This window comes from Strigops habroptila, chromosome 11 (assembly GCF_004027225.2).
Source record: "Strigops habroptila isolate Jane chromosome 11, bStrHab1.2.pri, whole genome shotgun sequence".
In the NCBI taxonomy this organism is placed as follows: Eukaryota; Metazoa; Chordata; class Aves; order Psittaciformes; family Psittacidae; genus Strigops; species Strigops habroptila.
Genome location: NC_046360.1, coordinates 20,527,437 through 20,548,762, shown reverse-complemented (window position 1 = coordinate 20,548,762; position 21,326 = coordinate 20,527,437). Strand labels below are relative to the sequence as shown.

Sequence of the window (21,326 nt, the reverse complement as noted above, 5' to 3'; positions counted from 1 at the left end):
CCCTCGATAAACATCGCTGCGCCCGTACCGTACAAAACCGGGATTTATTTACAGTGGAGGAGGGCACAGGCAGGGCTAAATGTAGCCAATAACGTCGTTGCAGATGATGGGCTGGCGGCTGCGGCTGTTCATGAGGGCGGTGAAGCGGTGGAAGTCCGTGGCCAGCTGGGCAATGTTGCTGTGGGACTGATGGAAGCAGGCACCCTTGGGCTGCCCACCCAGCCCCAGCGGGCAAGAGAAACGCTTGGTGGGTTCACGGCCCCCTGACCGGGCACCCTCGGCTCCGCGGGGCCGGGCCATGTTGGCCAGCTTACGGCGCACGTTGCCCGAGAGGCTGAGCAGGAAGGCAGGTGGCTTGGCCAGCCGGCGGGAGGGCTCGGCACCGGCTCGGTGCCGTGGTTCAGTGCCCACCTCGGGCAGGTCCATCCAGTTCTCCACCAGGTCAGCAAAGCAGTTATCACCCAGCACGAGGGGCTGCCGGTTCCGGCTCTGTGACAGCAGTGCCACGGTCCAGTCCTGTGCGTCAGCTGGCTCCAGTGCCCGCCACTGCTCGAGGCAGGCATCTGAGGTGGATTTGGGGCGGATGCGGCGGGCAGGGGCAGGCGGGGGGGCGGCGGGGCCGGCCGAGAGCCGGTGTGCGCGCTGGCAGGGCAGCGGGTGCCGCCGGCGCACTGGAGCCTCTTCCTCGCGCCACGTGCCTCCCGATGCCTCCGAGTACCCCGAGTCGAACTCCAGGCTGCGCTCGCTGGCTGGGGGGGAGCGGGCGGCCGGGCCCCCCCCCGCCTCCTCTTCACCCCCTGGCTCCAGGCTGCAGGCTGAGTCCGCCGCCGAGCCGGGGCGCGGGGGGCATGGGGCACGGGGGGTCCCTCCGGTTTGGTGCGGTGCTGACCGCGTGCCGTGCATGTGCGCCCGTGGTGCCGCCCTGGCCTCCCGCTGGCACCCCTGGCAGGAAAAGGGCAGGTCAGTGCGTTTGTCCCCACTCCCCCCTGCCAGCACTATGTATGACCCCCATCCTGGGCACCCTGTGCCCCCCCAGCCCTGGCTCAGGGGAGCTTTGCTGGCAGAGCCGGGCATGCAGCGGGGAGCAGAACGCAGGTCCCAGCTTGCCTGCAGCCCCAGGCCCCGCTTTCCTGCGGCTCCTGCGTGGAGCCGGCCGGCGTGCAGCAGCATGTCAGGTGAGCAAGCAGGCACCCAGCCCCGGCCGTGCCTGCGGGAAATGACACACGGCCACGGCACGTAGGAGCCGGGCGCCCCACTGCCCCCCAGCTGGCCCCTCAATCCGCCCCCACCGCGGTGGGGCGGCAGCTGGGACACCCCATGGCAGAAGCCTGCTCGGTGGCACAGGGCAGGCTGCAGCCGCGGGGCACCCACGGGTGCAGGGGTGCGGCGCTCCCCCCACGCTTTGGCAGGGCCACCCCACCCACCCTGTGCCCTCCAGCCGGGGACACCCGGGTGACGTCAGGGTGCAGTCAGGCCTGCGCCCAGGGCCAGGGACCCTCAGCAGCGGCAGGGAGCGTGGGGGGCCGGGGAGCCGTGGCTGAGTGGAGCGTGGCCTGGCAGGCGCTGGAAAGGGCGGCTGGCTCCTGCAGCTGGGCCGCTCCTCGCTCTTGAATTCCTATTGTCTGAACCCAAAAGCAGGGTGTTACGTCCGCTTTCCTTTCTGCGCTGGAGCCACGGGAAGCCGAGCAAGCAGGAGGGATGGCTCCCCGGCCCCAGTAAACCAGTCCCCCTGGCCGACACCAACGGAGCTACTGGCCGGGCTGTCCCTGTCCCCGTCCCTGTCCCAGTTCCTGTTCCCCTCCCCGCTGACTGGGACCCTCTCAGCCAGCCCCACTGGCGACGTGCCACCGCTCCGGGGTGTCCTGTCCCGGCGCTGGCCGGGGACGCCGTCGCGCCGGCCGCGGGGAGCCGGGCAGGCGTGCGGCAGGCCCAGGGGAGCCGGCTGGGCTACCCTGTCACCGCCAGTCCTCCGGGGCAGCCCAGCTGGGCGGCAGGGCGGCCGCGCCGGGGGGACCGTGCCGCTAGTACCCTGACGGCTGAACACCGCGTCCCACGACCACCCGCCACCCCGCGATCACCCGTGTCCCCCCGGTCACCCGTGTCCCCCGCGCCGCTTGGGCCTCGCCATGATGTCACTGCGCTGATATCACCGGCTGTGCCCTGACATCACGGCGATGCCCCGCCGGGGCGGCTCCGTCCCCTCCCGGTGCCCGCGGCAGCACTCACCCGGTCGGCGCCGAGGTGGCCCGGGCAGGCGTCCGGGCGGGCGCTATGCATGCCCGGCCCGGCCCCACTCCCGCTCCCGGTCCCGCCGGTGCCGGCGGCGGCGGCGGAGCAGCAGCAGCGGAGCGCGCCCGTCCCCGCCGCCTCCCGGCGCGGCCTGGGCGGTACCGCCCCGCCCCGCCGCAGCCAATGGGGCCGCCGTAACGTGAGCCCGGCCCGTACCGGCACCGGCACCGCCGCCCCGGGGCCCCGCCCAGCCCCGCCCCGCCGCCCCGGGGCCCCGCGCCGGGCACCACCCGGGCATCGCCGGGCGAGGCAGGACTGGGGCACCGGTCGAGCAGCACCCGTGCGCCAGGGGTCCCGGGAGCCTCGGCGGGAAGGAGGGAAGCCCCGTTACGGGTGCCCGGCGGAGGATCCTGTGGCTACCGGGCTAACGAAGTGGATCTGAGTATCGGAGGAGGGAAAGGTGATGCCGGCCGCAGGGGCCGCGCACCGCCAGAGCCTATTAATTTGGAACTAATAGCGCTTAATAGGAATTCCGGGAGAAGCAGCTCTGGTTTGCAAATGAAGGAGAACATGGCCAAAAATTACCTCCCAGCTAATTTTCCCGGTTCCCGAGCGTGCTGCGTGGCGAGGCAGCGCGGTACAGCAGGGAAAACCCACGGAGCACCGCTGCCCTCCTACCCCGCACTGGCTGGGGATGGCGAGAGGCCGGGGGGGAGCTCGGGGCACCGGGGCTGTGCCCTGTCCCTGCCCCGGGGCCGGGCTCGTGGCCGCGGGTGGCCGCGGTGACGCTGGGCCGGGTGGTGCCCAGCACCCCTGGCAACGGGCTGCAGCTTGTCCTAAACAGGCAGCACGCCATGGGCATGCACGGACGTCTCACCTTCCTCCTCCTCCTCCTCAGCCTCTATGCCCCAGGTAGGCACTTTAGGCTCACAGCGTCAGGGGCACCCTTTGCCAGACTTTGGGTGAGGGACCAAAAGGGGAGGGACAGGGCACAGGCTCCCCTCGGTTATCCCCATGGGCGCAGACCCCAGGGTTGGCAGAGGAGCCAGCAGGGTGGGGGCATTCTTGGGGCATCACCAGGGCATTACTGGAGCATCGCTGGGGCATATCCAGGCACCTCTGGGGCATCTTTGGGGTGCCCTGGGGCACACCAGGCAGGCTGCTGTGACACTCTCCTCTTTGCAGGGACTTTCGTCAGAGCAGCAGGTAAGAGTGGGGTGCTTTGGGTGCTGCCCAGGAGACCCATGCCAGTGTGGGTGCCTGGGTGTGGGAGCAAAGCTCCCTAAGCACGGCTGGGCAAGCTGTTGGTGTGAGGCTGGCCTCTGTGGTCTACTGCCAGCCTTGCTTGACCTGCCCTGCATGGTGACCCTGAGTGAGGACGCGGTGCCAGGCTCTCGTGTGGCTGAGGTGACTGTGTCCTGTAGCAACACGAGTGGCAGCCCTAATGTAACCCTGCATGGCACTGAGCCCAGCCACCCCTTCAGCCTCATCACCAGCAGCACTGACCCCATGGCCAACACCACGTTTCAGGCAGAGGTGCTGCTGGGGGACAGGGAGTGGGGCAGGAGCCCCTGGGCACCCTGCTGAACACCGTGTCCCTATGGCAGGTGGTGCTGCGTGCTGGTGTGGAGGTCGATGCCAACCGGGTGAACCTGTACACCCTGACCCTGCGGGCCACTTGTCCTGATGAGGACGAGGTGGAAAAGCAGCTCTTTGTGTGGGTGACAGCGGGGGAGGTGCTGCACTGTGATGCCCCCTTCGCCAGCGCAGGTAGGAGCCAGCGGTACGGGGCGGCGGGGGCCACTGGTGCCAGCCGGCGCTGGGCTCTCACGGCCATGCTGTGCTGCAGAGGGAGATGTGGTGCGGGTACCGGCAGATGTGGCACCCCGGACACCTCTGTATGCTGTGATGCCGCAGCCACTCGGGGGGCTGACGGTGAGTGGGGTCTGCCCCGGGGACCACAGCCTCCTGCAAGTGGGAGCAGCCCTGGGGATGCTGGAACCCCAGGCATGGAGGAGGGGGACAAGGGTTCCCACCACCCATCTCTTTGCAGTTCAGACTCCGAAACCACAACACACCACTTGTGCTCACCCGCCAGGGCCTGGTGCTGGCACCTGCCGGTGGCTTCGACCCCAGCAAGGACACCCAGGTGGGCACCAGCATTCCCAGGCTGTCACAGCCACCTCCCAGCCCACAAGGGCTTAGCCCCTCACTGGCACTTTCTGTAGCTCTCAGCTCTCTGCATCCTGCTCCTCCTATTGGGCTCCTATCTCCCTCCGATCCCAGGAGTGCTCCAACCGTTTCTCTGGCTCTTGCCCCTTCTGCATTTTGAATCCTGTCCCAGTCCTCCTCCACCTCCCTGTTCCTGCCCCCATTCAAGTCTCCAGCTCATCCTCATCTCCATCCCTCTTCCCACCCCTGTTCCTGCTCCAAGGCCCCATTCTTATCTCTGTCCCCTTCCCCTTTCCCATCTCTGTCCCTGTTCCTGCCCCCATTACTATCTTCATCCCCATTCCTATCCCTGTCTCCATCCCATCCTTGGTGCCACCTGGGGCTGTCCCATGGCTGCCCTGGCACTACCCCACAGACGTTCAGGCTGGAGATCGAGGTGATGGACCGCCACGGGCACAACTGCACCGGAGCTGTGAGGGTGGAGGTGCTGCCATCGCGCCGTCCTCGTGTCACCTTCCTGTAAGTGGGGCTGGGACGGGTGGTGGATGCTGGTGGCATCAGGCCATGCCATGCTGCCCACCTTGCCTGCAGTGAGCCACAGCAGGCCGTGACGGTGCCAGCGGGCATTGGCCCCTTGGAGGTAGTCACACAGGTCCGTGCCAGCGGTGACAACATCCGCTATGCCATCCTCGCGCCTGTGGCACCCACGTTCTTCACCATCGATGAGAGTGAGTAGGGTGGTGGTGGTCTCCAGGGCCACCCTTTCCCCATCCCTGTGCCTGGTGCGAGGCCATACCTTGTCCTGCAGTGACAGGCAGGATCCGCAGCACCCACCGGCTGGAGGTGGCCCGGGAACACCTCCTGGTTCAGGCTTACAATGAACTGCACCCCACTGACCATGCTACCATCATGCTCAACATCACTGTGCAGGGCACAGACCAGCAGGAACCGAGCTGCGTCCCAGCCATCTCTGTGTACGGTTTGGGATAAGAGTGGGCGTAGGGGATGCTCTGCCATATCCACAACATGGGGCCGGAGCTGAGTTGCTGGCTGCCCCACCGCAGGTCCCAGGTGCCCGAGACACTGCTCCCTGGCAGCACCCTGGTGACACTCAGGTGCACTGGCTGCGAAGGCACTGAGGGGTGTCTGCAGTATGCCCTCGAGGGGCCCCCTGCTTCCAGATCCCACTTCCACATGGAGGGGCCGCAGCTGCAGGTGAGCGAGGCCATGGGCAGCACCCAGTGACCAGCAAGCCCAGACCTGGGGAGCCCAGTGTGGGACAGTGGGGACCCTCTGACAGGATGTTCTGTCACGCCAGGCCCCAGGCCAGGGTGCCCTGGGCTCTCTGTTCCCCAAGGCCTGGTTTCACAGTGAAGCCGTGGCTGCCGCATCCCTGGCAGTGTTCAAGGCCAGGTTGGACACAGGGGCTTGGAGCAACCTGCTCTAGTGGGAGGTGTCCCTGCCCATGGCAGGGGGTTGGAACTGGATGAGCTTTAAGATCCCTTCCAAAAGAAATCATTCTATGATTCCCCCCCGTGCTCCCTCCAGCTTTGTGGGATAGCCCACCTTTGCAGGCCACTTGTGAGCTCTGCCTGACACCCCTTGCCCTGGCTCGACAGGTCAGCACCACCCTGGACTATGACTCAGAGGTTGCTGTGCGCTTCCAGTTCACAGCCACCATCGTGGTGACAGCGGGAGGGCAGCCTCCACGGAGCAGTGAGTGCCTGTATCCCTGGTAGGGTCATGGGGAAGGAGGGAAAAGCCTCTTCCTGACCCTAAAACCAACAAATCACAGAGGAAGTGTTCCTCCCTGCTGCCCAGGGGGGTGCCGCTCTCCCCGTGTCCCCGAGCCTGCCCAGGGCAGAGCCACCCAGCCCAGTGTGGACTGTGGGGTGGTGCTGGTGGGACTGAGACACCATGTGTCACACAGCCCATGTGCCTGTGCTTGTGACCGTGACACCTGTCAATGAATTCACACCGGTGTGCCCCAACGCTACCACCTTCACTGTGCCAGAGACAGCAGCTTTCGGCAGTGCCGTGGGGCTCATCGCCGGCACCGACCGCGACTACCCACTGGACAGCCTTGAGTACAGCCTGGAGGGGGGCCCTGGCCCCGAGCAGCCCTTCTCCATCGATGTGCACACTGGTGAGCAGCCAGCCCCTTCCCCAAACCCCACTGTACCCCATGTCACCCAGCAGCTCGTGCTGCCCTGCAGGTGAGATCCGTGTGGTGGGACCCCTCGACTCCCGACAGCAAAAGAGCTACCGGCTGACGGTGCGGCTGACGGACACCCACAATGACCTGGACCCGGCGAAGCAACAGAGCTGCCTGTGCGCCGTGACCGTGCATGTGCAGGTGCGAGTGAAAGTCCATCGGGTGAGCTGTGGTGGGTGCCAGCCCTGCGGTGCCATTCCACCTCCCCTGCTCCTGGCAGGCTGTGCTGGACCATGTGCCGGTGTGCACCCCCAAGATGCAGGAGCTGTGGATCACGGCCAGGTCAGGCAGCCGCCAGCTGGTCACCCGCCTGGCGTGCCAGGGCAGCCGTGATGGTACCACGCTGGCGTACACCATTGCTGGAGGTGAGAAGCGGCCAAGCCACAGCACAACCCAGCCTCTTACTGCGGTGTGGCACTGAGCAGACCCTCTTGTCCAGGAAATGAGGATGGGCGCTTCCAGCTGGAGGGGAGCACTGTCCTGTACCTCCCCAACAACATACCCGAGCCCCGCGCCTTTGTGCTGCTGGTGGAGGTGTGGGGTGGCTCCGGTGCCTCCCGCCGCAGCACTGTGGTGGCACTGGTGGTGCACGTCACTCCCCGGAGCACGCCGGTGCCACCCAGCACTACGACCTGGCGCACGGTGAGCAGAGCCCAATGCAGGCGCTGCTCCCGGGTCCGTGAGACCCCCTGGCCCTCGCGTGTCCCCTCACCCCACCACCTCCACAGACACTGCGGAAGGAGCGTCTGGTTGTCACACATACGGAGGCAGTGTGGCACCCGCCAGCCTGGTTCGTGGCTGTGCTGACTGTCTCTGGCGCCCTGCTGCTGGCTGCCTTGGGCTGCATGGCCCGAAGCCTGCTGTGCAGGTGAGCACCAGTCCCATGCTATGGCACAGCACAGCACAGCAAGAAAGACCAGGGGCTCACAGCTGCCTTCTGCTCCTCCCACAGCAACCGAGTCCCTGGCAAGCTGCTCCTGGACAAGAGGTGGGTGCTGCATGGCCAGGGCTGTTGTATCAGCGAGGGGCAGCCATTCGTATTGGCACAGGCTCCCGGAGTGTCCCCGCAGGCAGCTGAGCAGACACAGCACTTAGAGGGTGTTTAATGTGCCCCGCATTTGGCTGGGATCCATGGGTTGCTGTGCTGGGGAGACGCCTCTGCCCAGAGCAAGGGTGCAGCACTGATGAGAGCTGTGGATGCACCTTGGCCAGGGGACAGCCATGGTGGTGGCTAGACTGGGGCACCACCTGCAGTGGGCAGGGTGGGATGACACAGTGCTGGGTCCCACCACCAAGCTGGGACTGCTGCAGCTCACCAGTGGAGCCCCAGTTTGACAGGGAAAACTCCAGGAAGAGGTGCGCAGTCTGCACCCCCCTGGGAGGATGGATGAGGGGTGACAGGAGGTGGAGGGGAGAGCCCAAGGAGGGACTCGAGCCAGCCCAGCCTGCGTCAGGCGTCTGCATGGTGAGGAGGAGGATAACAGCCGCCTCCATGGCAAAACTGCCTCAGGATGATGCATGGCTGGGTCCATGTCCATTAGTCAGGTTGGGGACACAGTGCTGGGTGGCGCTAGAGCTGTAGTGGCCGTGCAGGGGAGAAGACTTGGGCTCAGCCCCTGCGGGTGGGGGGCTCCAGGGCTGCAGGTCCCCCAGCACAGCATCGTCTGAGCACAAGAACGGTGCATGCCAGCACATGGGGAAACAAGTGGATGTGGTGGTGGACATGCTTGCTGCTTTTGAGCACTGCTGGAAGGTGGTGGTGCTCTGGGGAGCACAGCCCCCGCCGCAGTCCCCTTCAGTGCCCAGGGGACACACAGGCTGGGTAAGGGGCCATCAGGTAGGTGGATGATGGGCTGACAGGGTGCAGCTGGCAGTGCAAAGCCTGGCTGGCAACCCACTTCCAGCAGCACCCCTCAGGGTCAAGGCCAGGGGCCCACACCAACTGCGTGCTCTCACCTTGCTCTTTCTACCCTCTGCAGCCCCTGGGATGTGGCGGAGAAGAAGGGGGATGAGGAGGAGCAGGGAAGCCCCCATGCCAGCAGCCTGGTAAGTGTGTGCCATGGTGGTAAGGGCAGGTGCCACTCTGGGGATGCAGGAGGGAGCCCTGGGGCCCCTCAACATTCTCTCCCATCCCTCATCCACAGGAGCAGTTTGATGGCCGTGCCCAGGACCCTCGTGAGTGCCCCGTCCCATGGCCCTGGCGTTCTTGGGCTGCATCCCTCGGGGCAGAGGGGTCTGGGGAATGAGCAGTAATGCCTGAGCAGCGCCCATGGGGCAACGTCTGAGTGCTGCCTCCCATCTCAGGCACCGGCAGGGACTATCTCTTCAACAGCAAGACTGGGGCACGACGCTGGATCTGAGCGGCTTGACATGGTGAGGGGCTCCCTGCGACACACAGCTCCCTGAGGGCCACGCCAGCCAGAGCGCTGGTGTGGCCGTGGGGCCCGGGAGGAGGACGGGATCCCTCCTCTGTGGATCTCTGCAGCCCCTGAGCCAGCACAGACCTAATAAACAGTGGCAGAGATTGCACCCGCTGCTGTGATTGCCGTAGGGAGTGCCGTGGCAGAGCAGTCCCGCCGGCGGCTGTGCTGCTGTGGCGGTCACCGGCGCCGTCTCCAGTCAGGGACGTGGGAGGCACGACCCAGGACGAGGATGGCAGTTCCGGCAGCACCGGCCTCAGGCTGGGGTTTGCACTGAGAAATACGTGCCGAGGGCTCTGGCAGGGTCTGGTCCGGTCACGGCAGCGCCTCTAGAGGCTCTGGACGTGACCCGGCTGGGGCAGCCCTCCACAGAGACGCGATCCGGGGCAAGAAAATTCAACCCAGGCTGATTTTGAGAAACTTTTGGCCCCCCCCAAGCTCCCCCTTGCTCCAGCGCTCCCAGGAGCGCTGGGTGGGATAGCAGCTGGTGGGAGGTGGAGCTGCTGGGTTTCTTAACTGGGAGGAAAGGTGAATTAGCGCGCACGCAGGTAGGCGCGACACCCTGCAGGAGTTGGCAGGGCCCGGCGAACGGCGCTTTGAACGCTTTGGAGCCGGGCGGCGCGGGAAGGTGGGAAGCCAGCTATTTGAATTTCAGAGGAGCGCGCCGCGGGATGCCTCCGCGGCAGCTCCCGGGACATGAAGCGCTGGCGGGGAAGTGGGAAGAGACTAATTTGGGGAGAGGAGAGAGTAGCCAGCCGTGAAACTTCATAGCGAGGAGGGGTCACAGCGTGACTCTGCCCGAGACTCCCGCATCCCGAGCCCGCAGGAGCCGTGACCGCTCGGGAGTTAAACCCTTCACTGTTTCGGGCGCTGCCCCGCGGAGCCAGCCCAGCCCGAGGAGCCGTCCGAGGCCAGGCCGCAGCGGGGGAGGCGGGGTCTGGCCGGGCTGAAGGCCGCAGCACGCACCGCACCGAGCGAGACCGCCACAACCCCGGGGGAACGGACAGGGGCTGCCCCGAGCCCCGGTGCCGGGCTGCGAACCCCGGGCATGCCGCGCCTCACAAGACCGCCCGCGCCCATTGGCCGATCGCGCCCCCCCCGCCGCGGCTAGCCAATAGGACGGCGCAGCCCGCGGGGAGGCGGGGCCCTGGGGGAAGTCACGTGTGCCTAACGTGCGCGGCCATCAGGAGGCAGTCCGCGCACGGAAAGGGGCGGGGCCGCTCCGCTCCTGAGTGACGGCCGATTCAACCTATCAGCGCGCCCGGAGGGACCCCGTCGGACGGGGCTCGGTTTAGGATTGGTGTGAGAGGCGGCGGGGCGGGCTTTGGACGGCGCGGTTGCTATGACGGCCGGCGCCGGGGCCCCGCCCCCTCGGGCGCCGCCATCTTGTTGTTGATTCGAACGACGGGGAGCGGGCGGCGGTGGTGCTGGGGGCTCGGTGTCGCCAGCCCCGAGCTGGGCAGGCGGAGCCGGCCCGGTGAGCCACGGCGGGCGACGGCCCGGGGCAGGCTGAAGGGCGGGCGGCGGAGAACTGAGCTGGGCGCGCTGCCACGTGGGGAGGGAGCGAGAACCGGGCGCGCTGCCGTGAGGGGAGAGCCGGGCGCGGCCCCGGGAGGGGGGATGGGAGAGGGGAGCGCCCGGTGCGGTCTGATTGAGGCAGGGGGAGTCCGGCATGGCCCTGTGGGGAGAGGGGGACACGGAGGGAAGGATCGGGGTGAGGTGGGGGCACCGAGCGCTGTGCCGGGGGGGGGAGGCAGGGGCGGGCCCATGGGAGCGGGGAGCCAGGCGCGGTCCTCGTGTTTGGGGTGTGCGCGGGGGGCACTCGGTGTGCGAGGCTCGCATGGGGCACAGCTGGGGCGGGAGGCTCTGGGGGGAGCTCTGGGAGCTGGGCTTAGGCAGGGCAGCCCCGGCGGCAGCGCGGAGCCTGGGCAGGGCTGCGCTGCCCCTGCCCGGACCCTGCCTGGCAGGCGGCTCTAGCGTCCCCTCCCTTTTTGTCCTTCCCTTCCACAGACGCTGCGCGCAGGAAGGAACTCGGCAAACCACGGTGGTAACATGAAGCCAACATGGTGAGGAAGCTGGTGGGGTTGGGGGCCCTTCCTGTGTCCCAGCGTGCTGCCACTGCCGCAGAGGAGCGGGTGCAGGTGGGCTCTGGTAGTGCTGGATGCCCCAGTGGTTACTGGAAGATGCTTGGCAGCCCCCGGAGGTGAATGTGCTCGAGGGTTTGGAGACCTGGACTGAAACCAACCTTCCCTGGGGTTTCCAAGTAGGACGTGGATTAGGAGAGGTGGTACTGACTTCTCTTCAGTTTTCAGCTACTCTGAATTTAAATTAGTGCCAGGCTCCGTGTCCCTCCATCTTAAAGCTCTGAATCAGTGGGGAGGGCCCCCATTTTTCTTTCCAGTAATATGGTTTAGTGTGTGTGCTGCCTTTTTCATTTCAGCATGTCTTGCTGTGTTTCTGCTGTGTCTGCTTTTTCTCCCTTCAGTTTCACCTAGCTTGACTTGGTATTCAAAGTTTCCAAAGCTGAATTCCAAGATTGGCCTTTGCTAACGAAGCACTGATTGGTGCCAGAATGGTGTGTGCTTGGGTTTCTGTTCATTCTTAATGTAATATTTCTATAGGCAGTAGTCCTGTTTGCATAAACTTAGTTGGTAGCTTTTGTGAATAGCATCACTGTGCGCTTCATCATCAGGATGACAGTACTGTGCACGTCCTTCTTATAAAAATATTCTAGAAAGCAAAATTAGATGTGCTTTAGGATGCCTTCTCATGGCACGCTGTGTAGGTGAACTGACCTGCAAGTTGTTCTGTATTGCGTTGCACATAGTGAAAAGTCAAGGTTAGAACAGCCAGCACTCAGAGGTCAAAAAATGCCCAGGCTGAAGCAGTACCTGTGCCCTTAATCAGCTGATTAACCTTCTCAACAAGCACTATGATTTCTTCTTAATCATGCAGTTGCATGCTCTTCCCATCCCATCTGAGCTGCCTGGTTTGTTTCTTCTCTTCTTCCCTCCCCCCCTTAGAGCTTATTCATTTTGTGTAAAATTATCAAACTGAAAATGTGACCTTGTTAAGCTTGACTAGTGCGAGATGATGAGGCCTGTACAAGCTTGGAGCTGTTTGTTGACCATCTGCTTACAGGGCACAGTCTGTTTGGTTCAGTGGGTCACCAAATGTTCATGAAGAGCTTTGATCACTTGTCTTTATAGATGTTAGGTTTTAGTTGATTTCTCTGAAGGTGATTGTGGGTCTGGTGAGTTCTGACTGGCACACTGGGGTAGGGGGATGGCACTGTCTTGTGGTCTCCATTGGAATGAGAAATGTAGGTGGTTTGAAGTGGAATACCCATAGCCTGTGCTCTAGAGAAGGAGTGTTTCTTCCATCTGTGGTTGGAATGCAGATACTGAAGCCATAGAAAATCTGACAGAGGCCTTGTTTGGCTATTACTTGGGCATTGCACTTCACTTGCTGCCATCACGTTCCCCCCGTCTGCCCATCGGCGATTAGTTTGCAACATGTTGAGACATGTGCATCACAGTTGAGTGTTGATGCTGAGATTTATAGTCTCAGAACTTGCTGTTGACAGACGGCTGCAGCCTGATTTGTTTACCCTTGCATTTGACAGCGTCACACTGTCAGTCTTGGTGCTGGGCAGGATTTAGGTTTGAACTTGACTTGTGGAGTTTGTGTGTGGCTCAGTAGAGCCGTGGCTCTGCACTTGCTTGTTTGTACAATGCTGCTTTCCTAGGAACAACTGCTTTTATTGGTGACTTCTGTCTTTGAGAAAGAATGTATGAAAACCAAGCCTAGTAAATCCAAGGGGTCCCTAGTGAGCTGTGAAACGGGTGAGCTAGAGAAAAGGAGTGGAAGTAAAGAAGAAAATGTGACAGAAACCTCTGCGAGAATCATGTCAAGTATTTGTATTACTTCCTGTAAACTGAAGGAACCCTTCAGGTATATGGAGGAACAGTTAGCAGTCTTCCTCTTTTCTATTCCTGATGTGACAGGAATGCAGAGCAGGATGCTGGTGAGTGTTTAATATCAGGTTTGTTGCTGCTGTCATAGGGGTGGTGGGGGAGGAAGAGGAAGTGTTTATGCATGGCTGCTTAGTTTCTGTTTTGCAGGCATTGCCTGTATGCAGTACTTGTGCTGTTCTGATGTGGCAGCAGCTGTTATTTTTGGCTTTCCCAGTGTGCTCTTCGGGTAGATGTACTTTCTAATAGATGCAGTTCTCTTAGCTGGCATGTTGGGGTGCCTGTGCTTGCCTATATAGTCCACATAGCTGCAAACTACTCTGCAGATAGTACTAAGATGCAAGTAATTTGCCTTCAGTTATTTCTCTAAGCTTGTCTTTGTGCATTCTGAATGGCATTAACTGTGTATAAAAGACAGGCTGATTTAAGCTTTCTTTTATTTTGCAGAACTCCCTGTCAGTATGGGGTCAGTTTCACAATAAATGATTTTATCCCCTTCTCTGGGAGTAAAGGAATAAACTTTGCTATGATAGGGTACCTCCCCATCTATATAATGCTATCCACGAAAGTCAACAGTGGTGCAATTGTTTCTGTAAAAAAATAACATGGGCATAGCTGCTGCCATAATTATATTAGTAGAAGATCTGTGTCAACCCAATCTGATAAAAGCAGTGAAAAAGGTTATGAGATCTTACGCGTCTCTGCTGGTAGGATGTTCCTACACATTTGAGAGCTCCAACAGATAAGCTGTCTCTGATTTAGCTTTTGTAGTTAGAAAGGTTATCTCCTCCACCAGCTGTCCTGCTTCTTTGCCAAATGCTACCTCCCTTGTGTTAGGGCCTACAGCAGTGCCTGCTCAGCTGCCACAGGTCAATATACTACGCTTCAACCCTTTTTCCTTGATACCCATCAGTGTCTTGTGAACCAGGCCAGGTGAAGAACAGGCATGCATCCTGTTTTGCTCCAGGTGCTGGCTGGTAATCTTCAGCTGAGGGATGGAGGAGGCAGCTGGGGGCAGTGGTTTCCTCAGCCCCAGTGGTAACTTTAGTAAAAGAGCATCTGTGGAAGCCCAGAGGAATCAGTGAGATCATCTGCATCCTGAAAGGAGCTTGCTGTGATTTCGGGTCCCAGACTCGAGGGAATGTATGCTCTCAAAAATTCTGAATTGATGAGCAAGTAAAGATCTAAACAAAAGCTAATTTAGCACTTGCTAACTCATTTCCATACAACATCTTGTAGGCTGACTTGCTTCTGGCATCCTGCTCCCTCTTGATTGTGAGAGGTTGGCTCCATATTCCAGTGACTGCTCAACAGAGAGAGCTTGGGTGACACCTCTGAGGTAACTTTTCTCTGTTTTGCCCAGAATACATACGCAGCCACCTTAAATATGCAAAGAGAAATAAGCTGCTTGCTTTTTGCCTCTCACTTTGTAATTTTACCCTTCAAGTAAGTATATGTAGATACGGTTTGTGGGAGATATGCTCTTATCTTTGGAGGATACTACAGGAATGCCTAGGTAAGTGCACTAGAAGAGAGTGAAAAGCTCAGTCCTGATCGTTCACCAAATTGGTGTCAGTTTTTTGTAGTGAAAGCTAAGCTTCCAAGGTTTGGAGGCTAACTTTTATGCCCCAGCAGTTCTGGCCATTTACGTGGCTGAATTGCAGCTGAATTGTCTTACAGTGATTTTAGAACTCTGTCATTGTCTGGGTTTTATTTTTTCCTTTCTATTCTGAGGTCAGCTTGCTGAAAGGTGATAGGCTAGCTTCATAGTCTTCCAGGCTGAAAGGGGTTACTTTGTGCTGTTCTAAATATGGAAGAAAGTCTGGCCTATCTGTTTTCTCCCTGTTCTTTATCAGCAAAGATATGACTAGGTACTTGTACCTGTGGTATAAGCGTTTGTTTGCCAGCAGACTCAAATGACCTCGAGACACTTTCCTTGAGACACTGCATTTAAACAGTAGCTGTGTCACACAGTTCACTTTTCTGGTAGGAGGCCTCTGACCTGTGTGACTAATGGTCAGTTTGAAGTGCAACAGGTAATGATCAGAGGTGCCGAGCTCCACAACTACATTCCTGGGGTAGGGATAGGAGCCGTGGGGTGCTTTCTTTGTGGGGATGCTCCTGTGTCTTTGTCACAGCTGATTCAAGTGTGATCTAAAGGTGAGCTATTGTATGACTCGGATATTCTGCTGTGGCATCCTCCCCTCCATGTGGTTCTATTTTGAGCTGCATTTTCCCTATTTTTTTTTAAACTGACACAGTGGGTTTATGGAAAATATCATGTAATCTGGTTAGCACTGTCCACTGCTGGTATCAAATTATTGTCAAGCATTTCAAAAAGTGAGTTTAGAAATCTTAAAAAGGCACAAGAACGTAGGGCTGGTTGTTTGTTCTATGTCCTTTGACAGTACTGTCTAAGCAGCTTAAGCACGTGTGGGGAGGCAGTCATGATCCCATTACAGCTAACTATAGGCGATAAGCAGCTTTGAGCACCAAAATCAGTGCACCAGTGAATGCAGATGTCAGTGAGTTATTTAAAGCAGGAAGGATTTGGGAGAGAAGCCTAAGGGGGCTACGTGTCTTAGTCAGTGGCTGAATCGAACCGAAGAGTAACTTCAGTGAAAAATGTTGGAGCTGTTGCAGAAGATGAGGAATTGTGCTCTTGGTTTGAGTACTGCTATGGATTATAAATAAAACTTGTAAGGTTCTGGAGCTTTGGAAGGCCCTCACAACACTTACTGGCTAGGGGAAGGTATATTTCATTTTTCCAAACTGTTGTCTGTGTGTAAAGCTACATGGCAGATCTGAGGAAGGGGTTGACTCTCATCCACAGATATAGGGGGGAAAAAGACCTTTTTTTTAAATCTTTTGAATCTGCCCCAAAAGAACTGTTAAAGCAGTCTGAAACTCAGTGTTGAAACACTACATATGCAGAGTTTTTCAGATAGTTTTATTAAACAAACCCCCCTCACACCTCCCACAATAAAACCTGCATCAGTTTAATCTGGAATATGCATATTTTGCTTAGATTAAATGTGACCATATACAAAATGATTATGGATACCCTTAATTCTACGAATGTTGGAATTGTTAGTTTTACTTGCCGTTTGGACCGAATACTGTGTTTTTCCATGTGCTGTGCCAGTGGCATTTTCCTTGGGTACAAATCTTTATGTAATTCACGTCTTAATATTTCATATTCTTACCACAAGTGTTGACCTGAATATACTATTAAAACTTGAAGGTAAATCTGAACCAAAAGTGTTATCGAGCATGATTTATGCATCTTTTATTTTTATGGAGCTGAGAGAAAACCTCTAATTCTGTTAGACTGAATAAGTGCCACTCTTGTGCACCATGTGCAATCTGAATAGTTTTCACTCTTCTTCAGGTGCTATACATGCTGCTGTGGTTATTTTTTTATAGTTCATCTTTCTTCCTGTAATAGCAGCACTTGTGGTTTCTGTTTTTCCCCTTAATTACTCTTTGCCTTAGTTAAGATCACATGTATTTCTGTTTGCTTGACCTGTAGCATCCTTAGGACTGACACTTTTACATGTATTTCAGCAGTTGAGAATACAATGAACCTATTAACAACTTAAAAAAACCAAAATCCAGTTGTCTTAAAATAATTCGGATTTGTAAATGCATCTTGACTCAAATATTCTTAGTAAAAATAGCCATTGGATCACTTGCCAGCCAAAAGTAAACCAAGCTCTTTATTCCCTGCAGTTAAAATACCTTCCTAAAACCTGGTAAGTAAAGCTTACAGGTGAAGCTTTTCCAGACTTTGTGGGGTTTTTTTGTACTTCATCCTCTTGTGACATGACAACCAGAAGAAAATTCAAAACCCTTTTCAAATTCTGATAGGGTCAGTCGTGTGGTGGTGAGTTTGGCAGTTTGACTCTTCTTGTAGGTGCAGAGCTATTTCTCTTGTTTCAAGTTTGCTATCGTGCAGTTTTCCTATTATAGTTGAAGAAAACTGTGTTATTTTTCTACCCATAGTGCTTGTTAATTTTTATCTTTCAGTCCAAGAGGGGAATGCTTCTGGCACTTACTATCACACTGCATTGAATTGGAGAGGAAAACTGAAGAGTAAATTTGCTTTCCCTAGCTATATATGGCCCATGATGTATTGTAACCCGGGTGGCTGTGAGAGTACATCTGATTTAGCAGATTGGTGTTTTGTAGAAGCTGCAACGTGGTCTTCCAGTATCTTGAGAGGAATTTAAGGTGTGAAAAATCAAGGTAACTTCTTTACACCTGAGACAGACTTGTTATTAAAAGCAAACTTGCCACAGTCTGTGTGTCTTCCAAGTGAATGTGCTGCGCTTTTTTTTAGCATACAGGACAAAAGTAATTTATATTTTCATATATATATATATATACACACACACAGGTGATGCACTTAGTAATTATATGCAAGCCAATTTGTTAAACCTGATCTATTGTCAAATTGTTTTCTTCTTCCTTTGGCTTTACAGCTCTGTTACTTAGCCAGTGGCCTTGGTTGCAAGTGGCACTCCAGAAAGTCTGTTGGAAAGGGCTTTGAGCTCTGCTTCAGCAGCTTAACATTTAGATAAGATACTGGAAATCTGTGACCTGTAGAGTGCTTACAAGAACTTGTTTGCAACTCCTGCAGTGAATAGGAAGTTAAATATAGGCTTTTTTTGTCTGATTCTTCACTTCATTTGAAAAGGAAGAGTTTCTTGTTTCAGACCAGAACTGGCTGGCATGTTAGCATATTCCAAGAGGTCTGCTGCCCTGTGTTGGTATATAAAGAGAGTAATGATGAAGATTTTGAGTATTAAAGGTCTCTTTCCTTTGGAAGGAGCTCAAGAAATACATTAGGATGAACTGTGTTCAGAGACTGCTGCTTTGGAATCTAGAAGCTCCCTTCTTGGATATTTCCTTTAGCAAAGCCAAAGTTACATTGGATCCCTTGGAAGTGTGCGGCTTGCTAGAAGAAGGCACCAAAGAACGGCAGTGCTGGCTGCTGCTCAGGTAAAATGATCTTGCAGACATCTTTAAATGCCAAGTTTTGGGTTTTTGCTCTTCAAAACATGTAGCATCTTGCCAAGCTTGAACCTGTGACTAGCTGTCCGATTCATGTATCTGTTGAGAAGATAGGTTCAGATTGTCTTTCGTTTTCCCTCAAGTGGCTGGGGGGCATCCCTGTTAATTCCTTGCCCTTTACCTTCCAGAGCACACTGCAAGCCACAAAACAACCCTGAGGTATTTTAACAGCTTTAAGATTTTCAGTAGGAGTGATTGAGTCTTGTAGGTTATGCTGATCCCCAGAAGAGTCACAAGTAACAGGATAACAAGGCCCAGATCAAAATCCCTCCCATGACCCTGTGTTGTATGTCATGTATGTTTCGCCGTATTGGATTTTCTAATGTCACAAGGGATGTGAGAGTATCCTTGTATGAAATTCTCTTTAAAGTTGCATCTAATTTCAAATGGAATCTGCTGCCTTAGCTCTAAGAGCCATCGGATACTATATAATATATTTTACTTGAGTACTAGCATTAGTGCACTTTGTCTGAAATATTTGTTATAACAGAAACTTTTAAGTTATTTCCTATTTAAAACTGAAATGTTGCACTTTATCCCCATATTTTCCGTGGCATTGTTTAAATTCTTGTAACACTTGCATTGAGATTTTTTCTTTTCCTCCTACCGTGGAGCTCAGATTTTTCTCTTCTCCTCTCTCTGTTTTTCTTTCTTTTTTTAATGTGGGTTGACTGTACAAGAGAATGTACTGTATATGACAATGTACCTTCATTTGGTACTTTCTCATGGGAAAAATCACAATGAAGTGTCAAGTTGGGAACTTAAAGCTCATGTTTTCTTTCTTGTCTATGACCCTTCAGGGTCATCTGCCTAGGAGAATCTCGTATGAGGTAGGGGGCATGGATTTGCGGTGTGATTATGTGGCTTTAACTCCCTGTGGACGTGCTTATAAGGTCATTTCTGCTACAAATGCTTGGGACAGCTGCATTAATCAGCACGTTTGTTCTCACCTAGTGCAGCTCTACCAGTGGAATCCCTTAATGTAGATACAGTTACAGGGATAAACCCACACTTTTAAAACAAAACTTGTTTTGCTGGGGGTAGTGAGAAGGTAGACAGTGATGTGAGTGCTTTTTCTCATTGTGACTAGCACTTTTTCCAGGGAAAGAAGGATTAGGTAGAAAAGTAGGGCCCCAAAATATGTCTTTTCCAGCTGAACTAATTTTTTAATCAGTGTAAAAATAGTTGCAGTGGGAGAGGAGGGCATCCACTATCAGTTGGTCTAATAAAAGATTTTTACCTATCCCTGCAAATCTTCCTGTATTTATTTCAGAATGGGTGCAACCTGCAGTTCCCTTTTCTCATACAGACCATTAAGCTGTGTCCTGAGCATTGACGTAATCTGTAGTACTGTGCATTGACTGCCTTAGGTTTCTCTGACCTTTTAAGATGCTTAAGAAAGCCCCAAATTTTGTTTAGTGCCAGCATCTTGGAACTATGTTAGCCGAAGAAACCACTTGATAACAGCTGTTTCTTGTGCTTTTGGGACAAGAATTTGTTTACCAGAGTGAAGTGAGTTTGTTTGGATAATCTTGCTTTTATGCTCTTAAGTCTTTCTGAGGAACTGATGTGCTCCTAGGTTGTCTTTTTCTCTTTCTGCCGTTTGAGCATTTCAGCCAAACAGCAGCACAGTTACTTGAAAGAGGTGCCCCAATTCGAGCCTATATTGATGAACTCAATTCAGTTGTTGATGGACTAGGACACAAAATCTTAAAAACTGGAGAATTTAAGTATGAGGTAAGAGTAAGTTGGAGTGCAAGGGGGTCATGGAAAATAAAATGATCACCAAACTGCAGTCTTCTCAAAACAGTATACAGGTAGTTTGCTTGACTATCTTGCTGTTCCTTTTCTAAATGCTGTTTTGCCAATGGCTGAAATGCCCCAGGACTGAATGGTTTGACGAGATCATGGAAACATTCAGTGGAAGCACAAAAACCTGTAGCCTATTGCTGGTTCTTTCCCTTTGGATGACCTTGGATAGATCATGGTTATCTAAAAGATCTGTTAATCAAATCAACTGAGCACTTTGCTGACCTGTTAAATTCAGTGGAGGGATGTAAGAATTGCTGGATTTCTCCTGACTTTAAATGTTTTTAACAGTGTTCAGCCAAAAGCTGGGCTGTCCAGTAAAACCGCATGGTGCCATTTGGGACCTGCCAAATGCAAGGGGTGTCAGCTTCCCCATGTAGAAAAAGACAAGTGTAGCTGGAGCAAGCTGTTTGTTCTGCTTTATCTTCACAGTAAGACAGAGAAAATTCTAATGCACAAGCCCCTCCATTTGCTCTCAAACTCCTTTCTGACTGCTGAAATGCCGTGATATATCTCTGCCTGCATATGCGAGATTGGTGAAATTGGATGGTGAAATTCCAGATTGCATGAGGTTGTGAAGCTTAACTGCCTTGCTTTACATGGAGGAGTAGGTGAAGCTCATGCAGACAAGGTATTAAAGTCAGAGTACTAATATTTTTGTTCAAAGCTGCTATTTGTGTATCACCAGTAGTTTTGGCAGAACTTACTCAGGTCAGGATGCTGCTCTGATGTGGTCTAGTGGTGGCAAGAGGAAGAGGTAGAACCCATGCCATGGCTAAACATATTTGTTTCTGGCCACAAGTGAGAAGGTGGGTGTAGTACTGATGTTTGCCTGTTTGGATCTTAATCTCGTTCTAACAGCAGAATTGTACTGAATGGGCACTGCCACGGGTTTCTTGAGGGCAGAGATCCTGTAGTCCTCAGTTCCCTTATGAGAGCCAGTTGCTTGGAATCCCTTTATCTAATGGTGTTCATTTCCACATAATTAATTCTCAGACAGCTCAGAAAAAGGGCTACGTGTAGATCCGAGGAGGAGATGGATCAGAGCGGTGTCACAGCCCACAGCGTACTGTAGGAATTGTAAAGCTGCTTTGCAGTGAGCATGAAGTGAACCAAATTAAATGCTGGTTTTGAAAGGCCTTAAGAGTGAGATTAGCTTGCTTGTGATGGTTCTTCATGGCAAGTTTGTGTTTGGCTATAATACATAACTCTTGGACTTGTTAGGTTTAAATCAAGATGTTGTCCTAATTCCTAGGAAACAAAACATTTGTGCTGCTTCCTGTGCACTGGAGCCAGCTTCTGCTCCTTACCAGCTGACTTTGCAAAGGGAGGGGAGAGCACGGAACGTGTCGCTACTTACAATGTGCTCTTTGGATAGAGTTCCTGGATCTCTGCTGTGGAGTCAGTCTCTTCAAAATGAGAAACATTTCT

At 55.0% G+C, this 21,326-nt stretch overlaps 3 protein-coding genes across 10 annotated transcripts in view; 2 read left to right on the top strand and 1 right to left on the bottom strand.

Moving 5' to 3' along the window:
- Window positions 1-25: 25 nt before the first annotated feature.
- On the bottom strand, window positions 26-2,394 carry INKA1 (inka box actin regulator 1). Its single transcript, XM_030500717.1, has 2 exons — window positions 2,227-2,394; window positions 26-942 (listed from the first exon to the last, which is right to left on the bottom strand). Exons 1-2 carry the CDS (start codon window positions 2,275-2,277, stop codon window positions 76-78), a joined length of 918 nt encoding a protein of 305 aa, XP_030356577.1. The 5' UTR covers window positions 2,278-2,394; the 3' UTR covers window positions 26-75.
- Window positions 2,395-3,062: 668 nt separating this feature from the next.
- On the top strand, window positions 3,063-9,145 carry CDHR4 (cadherin related family member 4). 5 transcript variants are annotated; one of them, XM_030501314.1, is made up of 20 exons: window positions 3,063-3,141; window positions 3,415-3,435; window positions 3,760-3,765; window positions 3,837-3,999; window positions 4,079-4,164; window positions 4,283-4,378; window positions 4,817-4,920; window positions 4,993-5,129; window positions 5,210-5,375; window positions 5,466-5,616; window positions 6,021-6,117; window positions 6,332-6,547; window positions 6,618-6,757; window positions 6,837-6,981; window positions 7,056-7,258; window positions 7,345-7,484; window positions 7,569-7,604; window positions 8,596-8,662; window positions 8,761-8,791; window positions 8,921-9,145. In XM_030501314.1, exons 1-20 carry the CDS (start codon window positions 3,133-3,135, stop codon window positions 8,974-8,976), a joined length of 2,070 nt encoding a protein of 689 aa, XP_030357174.1. In that variant the 5' UTR covers window positions 3,063-3,132; the 3' UTR covers window positions 8,977-9,145. The 5 variants fall into 5 exon arrangements, with proteins under 5 accessions (XP_030357174.1, XP_030357173.1, XP_030357171.1 ...); XM_030501312.1 differs by having other exon boundaries at window positions 3,069-3,141; window positions 3,569-3,765; XM_030501313.1 differs by having other exon boundaries at window positions 3,415-3,765; window positions 6,416-6,547.
- Window positions 9,146-10,405: 1,260 nt separating this feature from the next.
- IP6K1 (inositol hexakisphosphate kinase 1) overlaps window positions 10,406-21,326 on the top strand; it is a 37,881-nt gene continuing 26,960 nt past the window's right edge. For 2 of the 4 annotated variants that reach the window (XM_030501166.1, XM_030501163.1), the window contains exons 1-3: window positions 10,406-10,513; window positions 11,047-11,102; window positions 14,250-14,349. The gene's annotated coding sequence lies outside the window, so the exon portion shown is untranslated. Of the gene's footprint in view, window positions 10,514-11,046; window positions 11,103-12,245; window positions 12,366-14,249; window positions 14,350-21,326 lie in introns of all 4 variants that reach the window. The other 2 variants (XM_030501164.1, XM_030501165.1) reach the window with 2 other exon arrangements.